Source organism: Tachysurus vachellii, chromosome 21 (genome assembly GCF_030014155.1).
Source record: "Tachysurus vachellii isolate PV-2020 chromosome 21, HZAU_Pvac_v1, whole genome shotgun sequence".
Lineage (NCBI taxonomy): Eukaryota > Metazoa > Chordata > Actinopteri > Siluriformes > Bagridae > Tachysurus > Tachysurus vachellii.
Window position 1 is genome coordinate 4,937,082 of NC_083480.1, and position 14,839 is coordinate 4,951,920.

The window sequence follows — 14,839 nt, forward strand, 5'->3', positions numbered from 1 at the left end:
TTCGTTGTGCTACTTCATAAAATATACATGTCTGGATTACAAAACTGTATAACTTTTACTAAATCTTTATGCAGTGGTTTGATGAAAATATCCCACAAAGTGATGAAACTTGTATCAAACAGCAATTGTCTCTCTCTCTCTCTCTCTCTCTCTCTCTCTCACTAACCATCAGCTAATGGCTTGGCCTGTACACTCACCTGAAGCCTCCACAGTGGTGACCATCACCCCTGATTACCACGGTACACGTCATCAGGGCTACATCACTGGCCTGAAGAAGTTTACCTGGTACCTCACCTCAGTGCTGTGCTTCACCACGCCAGGAAACGGCCCTCGCAGCTCTCCAAAACTCATCCAGACACATGAGGACAGTGAGTACTGACCATTCCTCCAAGTCCTCCCACTTCAGATCTAAGCCATGACAGAGATCATAAGACTTCTTGTGCTCACAAATTGCTTAAAGCCCAAAATGCCCCTGATTTGTGTTTAATTAATATGCCATGCCGCTGTGTGTGACTTTACACTGGGTACGCGGCTGCCATTTTTTGTGTCTGCAAAGGGCAAGGTGTGGAATACTAATCATCAAAAGCTTAAAAAGTGACATTAATTAAATGCATTGTTCCAGAAATATAATGTCAACATGCTTCGACATTTTGGAGTGTGCATAAATGCATCCGTAATTTTACAAGTGAGAGTAATTTGATTAGCTCATCAGTAGTTGTTGCTATAGAAAGCTAGCGGTGCACTGCGACGTGTCAGAATGCAGCATTAGGCAGAGTAAACTCAGTGGAATTTTTTTATTGTGTGTGTGTGTGTGTGTGTGCCTCAGTTCCAGGCCCTGTAGGGCGTCTGAGCTTTACTGAAATCCTCGACACATCTCTGCGAGTTAGCTGGGAGGAGCCTGTGGAGAAAAACGGAATCATCACAGGTAGGTTTTGTTCTACATGTTGTGTTCCTACGTCAAAACAGCAAGCTCCTCGCTTGCCATACAACACGTCTGGGAGAAAAAAGCCCAGCCTTATCATAGTCCCCAGGATGAGTCTGGCATCATCCCCTTCTGGCTAGAATCTCTTTGTCATATTTTTATGTGTTACTGAAGCTGCTTTTGAAAAGCCTAAACATTTCAAAGCACGTCGTTATCCTTTTACTGAAATTTCTTTGTGCGTAAATGGAAGCAGTTTACCTCCCTCTGTGTACCCAAATGTTTCATTACACTGCACAGGTGAGTCGTTTGGGTTTTTTTTTTTTTTTTTTTGGTCTTTAAGCTCTATTAATTCATATACTTTTGTTTAAGACTTAGGCAGTTATTACATTTACATTTATGGCATTATTGTTTTCAGTGCAGTTGCCAGGAACAGTTCAGTCCCAAAAGCTCTGCTGTGAGAAGACCCGTGTGTGTTTGTGTGTGTGTGTGTGTGTGTGTGTGTGTGTGTGTGTGTTTAACCCTTATGGGGTAAACAAATTTGAAATGCATAAAAACAAAAAAACACTGTTCTTATTTGGCAAAAGACATATGCGATGTAGTGGATCCAGGGAGATGAAAGACTTCCTCCCACATACACTCAATAGAGAGAAAAAGAGATGAAGACGAATGTGTGAGCAACACGGTGATACTGGACATAGATTAAACAGCCCCCGTGAAGGAAAGGCATTGAATGTAGATTAAGGGCACAGAGACGGATGAGATTAGAAGCGCATTAGAAAGAGCGGCTCTTGTCTATATCAGTATACACAGCGTCGGTACCCTTTGAATGCTGTATGCTTGTTTTCAAACCGGGTGTCTCGGTGCAAAGCTTGATTTATGAGTGCCTGAATGGAACAGGACATTCGGTGATTGGAAACAGTGCTGACTGCGGTGGAAAATACTCCCAATAAACAGCAAATTACACAGCACCTCTGCTGGCTATTAGTCTCAGTTAGATCCGGGTTAGGTAACGGGGTCCAAGGTCTGAACCCGTCACTCCGCTGAGTCCCCCATCTCACCAAACAAGGAGTATGAGATTGTTTAGCTCTTACTGGAGCCTCTGAAAAAAATTCCTTCTCTGCTTCGGACCCGTGAGAGCATTTGTCACACTTTGGACTTCATGAAATGGGGATTTCGGAGTGGTTTTATTCCCTTATTCCCAGCGGCTGTTAGCTGGTTAGTGTTTATGACTCAACGACTCAAAGTGCAGTTCTGAGCAATGCTTGTTTTTGTTTTTTTTCACAGGTTACCTGCTGTCCTGGGAGGCTCAGGGGCAGAAGGAGTCACGTGTTGAGCGCACCATGTCCAACACAACACTGGAGTACAAGGTGACCGGCCTCACCTCTCTCACCACCTATACCTTAGAGGTGGCAGCCATGACCGGTGCAGGCATGGGCACGCTCTCATCTTCCACCATTTCCTCTGGTGTGCCCCCAGGTGAGATGCTTTCCACACAGAAAACCTTCCACAGCACCTTTGTTTCAACTCATTTCTCATTCGCACACATTTGCAATTCCCAATGTGCTAGAACATTTCTGAAAATTGGCTGTTTACATAAACATATATTTGCCTAATTATGTTTGCTACATGGGATTGTTGTATCAAATCAGTCTCGTTTAGCTGTTTTTCCTCCCCACCTCGCTTCGGATATAAAGTCACTCCTTGATTACAAAAGAATTATTCACTGTGATGTATTTGCAATCAGTGATTTCTTCATGCAGCCCTGTTACCACCCACTAAACTGCCATTTCCTCCTGAGAACACACGACAGAGCTCGCGTTCTCGTCCTGGATCTAGTCATCCTCAGCTTGTGGTTATGAAGATGAGTAATTATCTTTTACGTCGGACTTTTCCACTTAGAAGCTGGCAAGTTGTTGTACACGCTCATCTATAAATCAAACCCTGCTGCAAAGGAGAAATATTCACTTAAACCGGCACAGAAGCTGATTTTCTCTCAGAGAAAAGAGACAAATGTGTAAGTGGCTGAATGCCAAGCTGGAGCCATAATGCCTGCTGATAAATGACATATTGTGAGACATTAAAGGAACAGACAGCTATGAAGCTCAGTGGGGATTTCAGACAGATGCACGGCTATCGTCTGTTATTTGATTTAATTCCGATGTAATTCCATCAAAGTTTCTTAAAATTAAAAGACAGCCTTTTTATCACAGCACTTGAAGGGAAAAGAGGTTTGAAGGGGCTTTGTGGTACACCTCCTTGATTTTATTTGAAGATGTTCACAGTAGTGATTGAATAATACAATGAACTAAGCAGTTCGGAAGTGATCGATTCCTCGTATAAAATGACCCCTCTGATTTCTTTTTAAAGTAAAAGGTTTATTGTGGCATTTCAGAACTTCCTGGACCTCCTTCAAACCTCCAGATCTCCAAAATAAGCCCACGGTCTGCCACTTTAAAATTCCGGGCAGGGGATGATGGGAAAACGTCCATCTCCAAATGGATTGTAGAGGGACAGGTAAGTGCTTCAGGACGTTGTTCCTTTTCCTGTCTTATTATATATAGGTATAATACAAGTAGTCACATCAAGCAAGTCTAAAGGTCCATATAATCATTTTGTAACTGTTATAATAATAAATGAAAATAAGATCTTTTAACAAACCACATGCAAGAACAAAAAAGTCCAGAGTTGACGACTCGAGTGCAGACGATACATCGGTATTTACACGAGGGAAATTTGGCTTCTGCGGGTATTTTTGTTGTTTTATTAGATTTAGATTATTAAAAAAACCTGCATGTGGTTTACAGTATGCCTCTGAGGTTGCCTGCTTTTTTGCCAACAGTGTCTGAGGCACGTATTTTAGTAGCGTCTAGACTGCTGTCTTTAAACACAAGCTCCTGCCTTTAAGCTTGGGATCACAGGGCTAAAATTCCCTGTTGAAATACGGGCTAGAAAATGAAGAAGGAATTCTTCTTTGACATTTTGCTGTCAAATGTAACACAATGTGACCTAGACTGTGAATATATGACAGAAAAGTTAACCAGAAGTCAAAATATTGTAGCAGCAATAGTCATTATTAGACATTAATCAGATTAATCAGTGCAAATCTGGTTTGGTTTAACAATACGGCGTATACTGTATACTCTCATTATTTGACAGCTTGTATAAAATAGCACTTGATCCAGCACATTGTGCTTTTTAAAACAAAGAAAAAGGGGTGTCATTGTTTTGGAGCCAGTGACAGGACAAGACACCAAAAGTATTGATTATTTATTTATTTATTTATTTATTTTTTACAATTAATCGTGCACGTGATTAAATGCGATCACACGACGCTCAAAGTGTGCACTGAAATTCACAATTTTAACAAAATTATTCAAATTATGTTGTGGCTCATTAGACCTGCTCTCGTTATCTTTGAAAGACAACGTGTCCACAGTTTAAAGGAAAAACTGTCCAAAACATTTTACACATTTTTTCGGGTAAAATCTCAGTCATGGCTCAGATTACGAAGCTGTAAAAAGCCTTTCTCTGGACTGGCAGCAATGTGATTAATTAATTAACAGTGTCATTTTTTGTATTTTGTATTTATGTATTTAATATTGACTTTGAATTGCACTCCATATTTTCTCAGTATATTTACAGCCCCAAACATACGTTTCGTGGTGCTATCAAACTGTCAGACGCTGTTCCTCGCTCAAGCCGATGTTAGGTATGAAGTATAGGCTGTAGTGTCCAAGGTCAGAGTCGCAGGGAAATGAGACACACCTCCATGTTTTTCAGCTACGTTTGTGAAGTCTGAATAATAATAAACACACTTTCAGTATCGATATAAACTCCTCAGCACGTGTACTTCAATCGATTCTGAATGATTAATTTGTTTTAATAGGACTTTCTTAATGTCCTATGCATCATTTGGCAAGTTCTGTTCTGGTATGAACGATTTAGCTTTTCTCCGCTTACAATCTCTTTTCACAAACTTTTTTTTTCTTGGCTCTGGCAGCGTCCTCTGTACCGCCGAAAATATCCTGAGCTGCTGTCCGCCCCACTCACCCTGCTGGCAACTTCTGCGAAAGTAATGATAGATTGAATCATAGTAGTGACTTGTAATTTGTAATTGACTTAACCTTCAAGACGGGCGCCGGCCCCTGACTTGCAGAGGGATGCTCAGCCTTTCATGCAGCAGCACTTGAATTGCTAAGTTGATTGAAACAGGCCTATCTGCAGCTGCAGAAATCTGTCAGTGACAGAGAGAGAGAGAGAGAGAGAAGAGGGAGGGATGGAGGGGTATGAGCTGCTGAGTACACACCCGCTATAAAATACAGCAGCAGTCACTGGCATAAGGTGCAACGCGTCAAACATCGATCACATTGGCATAAATGCTTACCATATCCAGTACACCCCATTGGTCATCGTAAATCTCTCTGAGTGCTGCAGGCTTTGATTGGTTCAGGCCTGACTCGCACTTCCGCTTTGTACCAGAAACATCTGGTACTGTGCTGCATGGTGAACACTTTAAACTGCACGATTGTCTTTTTAGCTTCACATACCTGAGTCATTATTATCAATCTCTCAAATCTGTGCTGTTCTTCCCACACGCAGCATTATTATTATTATTATTATTATTATTATTATTATTATTATTATTATTATTATTATTGTTATTGTTATTGTTGTTGTTGTTGTTGTTGTTGTTATTATTATTATTATTATTATTATTAGAGTAGTAGTAGTATTTACTATCATCATCATTATTATTATTAGTATTATTATTATTATTGTTGTTGTTGCTGTTGTTGATGTTATTTGTTGATGTGTTTAATAAATAAATAAATAAATACATACATACATAAATAAATAGAATTTTATTATAATTGGTGGTATCAGAAGCAGCTCTAGTAATATTTTTTTATCCATTTCTGGCATTTAGCTGACACCCTTGTCCAGAGTAACTTACATTTTTACACAACTGAGCAATTGAGGTTTAAGGGCCTTTCTCAGGGGCCCAGCAGTGGCAGTGGACCTGGGATTCAAACTGATGACCTTCCAATCAGTAGTCCAGCTCCTTAACCACTTGGCTACCACATCCCTATCCTTGGTGTTTTTATTTGTATTAGTCTTAGTTAATGGTTAGTATTGGTATTAGTATTAATATTAATATTAGGGGTGGTATAAGAAGCAGCTCTAGTAGTACTATTTATTGTCCTTGTTGTGCTTGTTATTATTGTTATTATTATTAGTGGTAGTAGTATCATATCTATGGCTTATATGACATGCAGGTGGGCAGCACAGGAGAAGAAGAAGACTGGAAGGTGTTGTATGAGAAGGAGAATGATCCAGAAGCTCAGGTCCTGGAGGTTCCTAACTTGACCCCGTTCACACACTACAGGTCAGTACATACACCCTCAGCGATGCATGAGCGCTTCCTGATTACCCACGCTGCTACCCTTGTTGTTTTTGTTTTTCCTCTCCATCAGTACATGATAAACTACAGTGTATTTATGTCTCAGCTCATCTCTCAGTTTGTGTCAGAACATATGCATGTCAAAGTCATTTGTTTGACTGGTTGATAAATGTAGGGTTTATGCTTAGTGCACAAATCAGCAATTAGAATGAGGCTCGTAGTTCCTGGGCTCCTCTGCTGCCTGAACAGCTGTTTCATTTCCATTGTGATCACTGCTTTTACGTTGTGCCCATGACGACTGGGACGGAAATTAAAAAGAAAGGACTATGACTAATCTGACGGGTAGTTACATCAGTTTAAACCGTTCTGTTTAATTTCCGTAACGTCTGTAACTCGTAGACTAAAAGATGTATAGTTATTACCACTTGTGCGTATTCCAAAGGCAAGAAACACACAACTTATAGCTGTTTCCGTTATCCCTTTGTGTAGTTTGTACTTTAATTGGAGGATGTTTACTTCTAGCTTTATTATGGGCAGAAAAACAGTTAGAAAAAAGTAGAATATTTCTTTTTCATTATACCAGCTCTTATACACCAATCCACCATAATATTAAAACCACTGACAGGTGACTAGTTACACTGACACCTGCCTCAGGCAGCAAGTGAACAATCTGTTGTTAAAGCTGATGTGTTCAGAAGCAGGAAAAATGGGTAAGTATAAGAGCCAAACTGAGATTTCTAGCCGACGGTCAGAGAATCTCCAGAACAGCAGGTCTTGTGGGATGTTCCTGATATGCAGTGGTTAGTACAAGTGGTTGTTAGGACAGTCGGTGAACCAGTGACAGTATCATGGACATACAAGGCTCACTGATGTGCATGGAGACTGAAGATTAACACGTCTGGACCGATTCAAGACAAGAGCTCCTGTAACACAAACTGCTGAGAGAGTTCATGCTGGCTCTGATAGGGAGGTGACAGGACACACAGTGCGTCACTGTCTGCTGTGTATAGGACTGTGTTTTGGTCGCACAACAGCGACACAATATTGAGCATTTGGTTTTAATGTTATGGCTAATCAGCGTTTGTCACATGCAGCTTCTCAAACACTGCTGGTGATTATTTTTTATTTACTAGAGATTTATTCTAGACATAGCTCTCTACCTAAACATTACCCGTCTCTTTTTTTCTTACGATCACCAGCGACACTGTTGTTTATTCTACTTTAAGCCATGAGTTAATAATAAATTGAACCGATTGTACGTGTTGCTGCAGGTTCCGCATGCGGCAGATGAACATCGTGGGCTCGAGCGAGGCGAGTGAGCCTTCGCGAGTGATCCAGACTCTTCAGGCTCCTCCTGACGTGGCTCCCGGCAGCGTGAGCGTCCGTACGGCCAGCGAGACCAGCGTCTGGTTGCGTTGGGTGGTACGTACCATACAAACGCCATGCTTTATCTTCATCCTGGTTTTGTGTTCCAGCAGACTGACTGTCTTATAAGTGAGAAGGTCTGAGTTTCCAAGAAGTTTAAAGAATGAGGAGAGAAGAGAGAGCGCAAGAGAGAGAATGGTGGCCTCGAAATGAAGTGATGAGGATTCTCCTCAAGTCAAGTCAAGTCAAGTCAAGTCAAGTCAAGTCAAGTCAAGTCAAGTCAAGAAGCTTTTATTGTCATTTCAACCATGTATAGCTGTTGCAGTACACAGTGAAATGAGACAAGGTTTCTTCAGGACCACGGTGCTACATAAAACAAAGACAGAGATAAGGACTTAGTAAATAGTCCTAGCCACATAAAGTGCATCTGTGCAACCTGGTGCAAACAGTGCAGGAAAAAAGACAAACAAGGCAATGCAGGACAAAAAATAAAAGACATTACACAAAAGACAGTACACAAAAGACAATAAACAGAAAATAGCCTGACCGGTGAAAATACTGTATGTTTAATCAATATTGCGTATGCAGAAATACTGGAATGAACACAGTGTTATAGCAGCAGTCCTAAAGGAGAAATAGGAATAGAGGATGTATCAGAGAGTATCAGCACTCGTCTTTACCAGAGGTGTAATTTGCTGGTATAAAGCCAGCAGGCTGAAAAAAATTTGTGAGGTAAAAGTTGATTTTTGCCACTTTGATATTTTCCTGGTGCAAAACAAGCTAGAAAACTAGCGCTTACTAACAGTAGATGCAGCGTTCGAGTCGGTAGCATTGTTTTAAAACAATTGTAGATGTGTTTAATGCTTTATGGCAAAATGATTTTTTTCTTCTGACCTATAGACATTGTAGCCGTACCCTAATAATGCACTTCACTTTATTCATGCAAGTGAAAACACTCTGGAATAAAACATTAGAGCAGAAGTTTTCATCTGTTTAAATGGCTTCGCTATACAAAGCTCATCAGATGCCAAAAACAGGGAGTTTATTTCATTTACAGATGAGTCAAGAATGCCAGCTTGTCCTGACTGACAGGATGTTGGTGGTCCACATCATTCTGTTCTCCATTTACAGAGCTTGGGGTTCCTCAGAGCCTGTTTTTTTTTCTGATAATTGATTTTATTGAAGCTGTCAGAATGTGAAGAGATACCACCGAAAGTGTTATGAATCTCCTATACACTTCTACATCTACACAATTTGATATAAAACATGCGTGAGGGATTTCATTCCAGAATAAAATGATACTGCTGGAGCTTTTGGTTTTCTGCTCCTGCTTTATAACTCAAGGTACTTGCTCCGGCGCCGTTTTAGCATTCTATAGCGTAAAGTAAAAAGATAAACTCCTTCAAGAGCTCCGCAAATCATTCTAGTACTAAATCCTATTCTGATTGGAAAACATTACCATGTGTAGTTCATACTCACCTGACATTTGTAGGGCTGCCTGTTGCCATGGGAGGCTTCAGAGTGATGTATTACTAAGAGGTCCTGCGTGCTGAAAGAGAATTGTACTCCCCAGAGCCGTGCGGATTGATTAGGGTGCATTATTCACAACTGTCTATTCTTTACTGTGTCTTTTGAAGAAGTGATTTATGTAAGAAAATGATACCGAACGAACAAAAGGACGAGCCATGCTTCCATCGCTTTTCACAGAGCGGGTCGTTACGCTGTATTAAGCCTGCTCGGCTGAATGCCTTCTTCTGCTAGACGTCTATTGATTTCCACATGAAATAAAAAACGGCAATATACCAGCGCATGTGCTCAAATTTCCAACTTTTCTAAATTCAGCTCCAATTAAAAGTAGACAAGCGCTGATGTTTTTGCCGGTCATTGGCATTGGCTTAATTTTTTTGAGCGCTGCCAAGAAGGTGCATAAAGATGATGAAGGATAATCTGGTGTGAGTTATGCTTTTATTGGGCCATGCCAGTTTAATAGGCCACCCACTGCAGACACCGCGTGCAGATGCCAGCAAGCCTGAGCAAGCGATTGATAGCCCCCTCTCTCTTTCTCTCTTTCTCTCTCTCTCTCTCTCTCTCTCTCTCTCTCGCTCTCGCTCTCTGGCAGCCTCTGCCGGAGACAGAGTATAACGGGAACCCGGAGAGCGTGGGCTACAGGGTGAGGGTGTGGCGCGCTAATCAGCCGGGTGACGCCAGCACTAAGGTGGTGAACGACAAACTGGAGAGAGAGATCACACTGGAGGGCTTAGAAGAGTGGACAGAGTACCTGTTCCAGATTCAGGCTTTCAACTCTATCGGGCCTGGACCCTGGAGCGAGCCTGTAAAGGGGCGGACGCGAGAGTCGGGTAATGAAACTCAATCACAAACCTAAACACACACACACACACGATGGTAGTTAGCATCACATCTGCCAAATAAAACAGACAGGTTTATGTTTTCATTCGGCACATCTTGAGCAGAGATGGCTTTTTGAATGAACACAGCTTCACAGAAGGAGCATCTGGAAATGTTCATTCTCTTGCTAATCGCTCCTCTGGATATGAACAGGTGCAGGTTCAATTTCATTCTGTCGATGCTATCATTGCCGCGGTCTTGGCATATCAGGCTTTTTTATAGAAGCAGAATGGGTACTGCATGCCTCTAGTGACAAAAAAAAACAACAACACTTTACTGAAACAGCAGAGCATCATGCTTGGTTAACAGTAATTGCAAAATCGCATGCGTTTGCAGTAGCCAATCTCTAATGGGTGCCTGGCTGCTTGATGAATTCTGGCTACTGCTAAGTGTTTGTCAATCTTTTATTGTGGTTTGCTCTTACTCACACACTCATCCCACCTAACCTCATCTGCTCACAACACACACACGCACACACACAACACACACACACACATGATATTTTCGGCCACCCTGTCCCCATTACGGCAGATAGTGTAGCATGTAATCTGGTAGATGATGTTTGTTTTGTTTGATTGCACAGTTCCATCTGGAGCTCCGGAGAACGTGACAGCCGAGGCCGTGAGCTCTACACGCATTCTGGTGACCTGGGGACCTGTTCCAGATCCGCAGCAGAACGGCAACATCCTCGGATATAAGGTAGCACCCGAACACGTGAACCTAGCAGTCCGTGGTCATGGGCTTTTACCTGGAAGGATGCTGGAAGGGCAAGAAAAAAAAATCCTGAATACATTTAGAAGTCCTCAGCTGTACTGCATAAATGTTTTTCACTTGGTAAAAGCTTGACTTTCATGCATGATCACACTCTCCCAAGCCCTCAGATCATACTCCATATGATGAAATGGCATGCAAGAGCAGAATCATTTTCCCCTTTGAGCAGAAGGCCTTGTGCTTTCGCATTTCCAGCAATTCAGCACGTCCCGGCTGTTTTGCAACTCCAGCTAGACCGGCGTAAAAATATATTTCTTCAATTGGAGCTGAGAGAGAGGTCGTCTCGTTTCGCTCGCCGCGCTCCAACGTTTCCTCATATTCGACTGATTTTAAAGCGAAATGAAACAAACACACAACAAGTAAATCCTCAGCGGACATCTGATAAGAACGTAGGTGTTATTCTTCTGTGTGGTTTCTGACCTCTCTGGATATTCTGAACGTTCCATTTGATTTTAGATTTTTTAAGTTTTAGTACAAACACAAAGTTAGCGTTAAAGAGTGAAGGCAGGAAGACAAAGAAGAAAAATCCTACTGAAATAACTTTGTAATAGCTTCGCAGCATTGTCAAGAATTACATTTTAACCAAAGTTCAATCCTTTATATCTAATTGTGATTCGGATTTTGTCTGATTTTCAGATTTTCTTTTCTATACAGAAATATATACGTTCGTTTATATACGTTTATAGATATATAGATATAATGTTAAACTCCCCGAGGAACCATGAGAGGAACCAGACTGAAAAGGGAACCACATCCTCATTTAGGTGACATCAGAGAGTGATTATAAATCATTTCCCTTCTAAATTTGTCTACTATATGATCACAAGGTACGATTACATAACCAGGAAATTCATTCAAGGTTTAACATGAATGTTTTGTTGAGGTTATGGGCTGTTCGCTGAAGGAGACTTGAGTGAAACTGTTCGTGACATTCGCAGCCCTAAAGCTATCATACCAAATTGTAGTCCTAAACCAAGGCAGTAAAGCTGTTCGTATCAATTCCAGTCCTAAACCATCTTCATGGTTTCTAAGTGGCACCATCCACAGTAATGTCATGTATCTTCTGATTGTTCATGTGGTCCATCCTCGACATCAGCGAGTGATGAGACTCCAAACAGAAGCAGGGCCTCAGGATGCATCAGACAGGAATTATTATACATTAATGATTATATGGAACTGAAATATGAAATTTATTTGTCGCTTAATGATGAGCTGATTAACAAGTGACTCTGCTTGTGTATGGGAGGACAAATATATGTGATGGAAAGAGCAGCTATGAACCCATACTCTTAGAGCATATGTTCTTCTGTGTAAAGTCAACCAAAAGTGAAGGCTTCATGTGAAAAAGACAGCAGCCTGCTGATCTCAGATCCTGGATAATGAGGTGTCCTGAATGTTCATGGTGTTTGTTTGTTGTCTTTTCAGGTGCTGTACCGGGAAAACGACTCGAGTTCGGAGCCACAAGTGCAGCTGGTGAAGGGGAACCTGACACAGTCGGTGTTACTGAGGAACCTGCGCAAGTACGTGCTGTATGAGATCCAGGTCCTAGCATTCACACGCATCGGAGACGGACAGATCAGCAGCCCTGCCGTCCTGGAAAGGACTAAAGATGATGGTGGGCTATGTTTCCTATTGTATTATCCCTATACAGAGAGAGAGAGAGAGAGAGAGAAAGGGTGAGTGAGTGAAGGAGAGAGTGAATAAGTGAGGGTGAGTGAGTGAGTGAGTGAGTAGAGGTGACTGAGTGAGTGAAGGTGAGTGAGTGAGTGAGTGAGTGAGTGAGTGAGTGAGTGAGTGAGTGAGGGTGAGTAAGTAAGTGAGGGAGTGAGTGAGTGAGTGAGTGAGTAAGGTTAGTGAGTTAGTGAGTGAGTGAGTGAGTGAGTGAGTGAGTGAGGGTGAGTAAGTGAGTGAGTGAGCGAGTGAGGGTGAGTAAGTAAGTGAGGGAGTGAGTGAGTGAGTAAATATGAGTGAGTGAGTGAGGGTGAGTGAGTGAAGGTGAGTGAGTGAGTGAGTAAGGTTAGTGAGTTAGTGAGTGAGTGAGTGAGTGAGGGTGAGTAAGTAAGTGAGGGAGTGAGTGAGTGAGTGAGTGAATATGAGTGAGTGAGTGAGTGAGTGAGGGTGGGTGTGGGTGAGTGAGTGAGGGTGAGTGTGGGTGAGTGAGTGAGTGAGTGAGGGTGAGTGTGGGTGAGTGAGTGAGTGAGTGAGGGTGAGTGTGAGTGAGTGAGTGTGAGTGAGTGTGAATATGAGTGAGTGAGTGAGGGTGAGTGAGTGAAGGTAAGTGAGTGAGTGAGTAAGGTTAGTGAGTGAGTGAGTGAGGGTGAGTAAGTAAGTGAGTGAGTGAGAGTGAGTGAGTGAGGGTGAGTAAGTAAGTGAGGGAGTGAGTGAGTGAGTGAGTGAATATGAGTGAGTGAGTGAGGGTGAGTGAGTGAGGGTGAGAGTGAAGGTGAGTGAGTGAGTGAGGGTGAGTGTGGGTGAGTGAGTGAGGGTGAGTGTGAGTGAGTGAGTGAGTTAATGAGTGAGTGAGTGAGTGAGTGAGTGAATGTGAGTGAGTGAGTGAGGGTGAGTGAGTGAGTGAGTGAGTGAGTGAGTGAGTGAGTGAGTGAATATGAGTGAGTGAGTGAGTGAGTGAGGGTGGGTGTGGGTGAGTGAGTGAGTTAATGAGTGAGTGAGTGAGTGAGTGAGTGAATGTGAGTGAGTGAGTGAGGGTGAGTGAGTGAGTGAGTGAGTGAGTGAGTGAGTGAGTGAATATGAGTGAGTGAGTGAGTGAGTGAGTGAGGGTGGGTGTGGGTGAGTGAGTGAGGGTGAGTGTGGGTGAGTGAGTGAGTGAGTGAGGGTGAGTGTGGGTGAGTGAGTGAGTGAATATGAGTGAGTGAGTGAGGGTGAGTGAGTGAAGGTGAGTGAGTGAGTGAGTAAGGTTAGTGAGTGAGTGAGTGAGGGTGAGTAAGTAAGTGAGTGAGTGAGTGAGTGAGGGTGAGTAAGTAAGTGAGGGAGTGAGTGAGTGAGTGAGTGAGTGAATATGAGTGAGTGAGTGAGGGTGAGTGAGTGAGGGTGAGTGAGTGAAGGTGAGTGAGTGAGTGAGGGTGAGTGTGGGTGAGTGAGTGAGGGTGAGTGTGAGTGAGTGAGTGAGTTAATGAGTGAGTGAGTGAGTGAGTGAATGTGAGTGAGTGAGTGAGGGTGAGTGAGTGAGTGAGTGAGTTAGTGAGTGAGTGAGGGTGGGTGTGGGTGAGTGAGTGAGGGTGTGGGTGAGTGAGTGAGGGTGAGTGTGGGTGAGTGAGTGAGGGTGAGTGTGAGTGAGTGAGTGTGAGTGAGTGTGAGTGAGTGAGTGTGAGTGAGTGAGGGTGAGTGAGTGAGTGAGGGTGAGTAAGTAAGTGAGGGAGTGAGTGAGTGAGTGAATATGAGTGAGTGAGTGAGGGTGAGTGAGTGAGTGAGGGTGGGTGTGGGTGAGTGAGTGAGGGTGAGTGTGAGTGAGTGAGTGTGAGTGAGTGAGTGAGTTAGTGAGTGTGAGTGAGTGAGTGAGGGTGAGTGTGAGTGAGTGAGTGCAGAATGGAGGTGCAGTTAAGCAGAAACACACACACACACACACACACACACACACACACACACACACACACACAGTACAAGGAAGTATCTGGACTGTCCTACACATCCACAAAGTAGGCTGCTAGTAAAACGTGTACATAATGTACAAGGCCCCAGCGTTTCTTCTGCACCTGTTTAACACACACAATCATGTCAGTGTCACTGCTGTATGGAGATGATTCATCTTTTCTCTCTTTCTGTTAATGGACACAGAGGAACCGAGGCATACAGTAGCAACACCTGCTTTTCCGCTTACATTAACTAGGCAATGGATTTATCCTAAAAAACATGTGGAGAGTGTGAGTGTGTATTCACACACAATACAGTTAGCTCCAGAGGAATAGCTTCATCTGTTCGAGTCTGTTTTAGACGGAAGGTTTCAGTGTCATTGCGAA

General features: G+C 42.6%; 1 protein-coding gene across 2 annotated transcripts in view; it reads left to right on the forward strand.

Annotated features, from left to right (window-relative positions):
• The window catches only part of sdk1a (sidekick cell adhesion molecule 1a), a 264,282-nt gene that overhangs the window by 215,961 nt on the left and 33,482 nt on the right, over window positions 1–14,839 (forward strand). For both annotated transcript variants that reach the window (XM_060896811.1, XM_060896812.1), the window contains exons 19-27: window positions 173–368; window positions 827–925; window positions 2,207–2,398; window positions 3,315–3,436; window positions 6,199–6,308; window positions 7,595–7,745; window positions 9,808–10,045; window positions 10,678–10,793; window positions 12,291–12,480. In XM_060896811.1, the coding sequence (XP_060752794.1) occupies window positions 173–368; window positions 827–925; window positions 2,207–2,398; window positions 3,315–3,436; window positions 6,199–6,308; window positions 7,595–7,745; window positions 9,808–10,045; window positions 10,678–10,793; window positions 12,291–12,480 (1,414 nt within the window). The remainder of the gene's footprint in view (window positions 1–172; window positions 369–826; window positions 926–2,206; window positions 2,399–3,314; window positions 3,437–6,198; window positions 6,309–7,594; window positions 7,746–9,807; window positions 10,046–10,677; window positions 10,794–12,290; window positions 12,481–14,839) is intronic.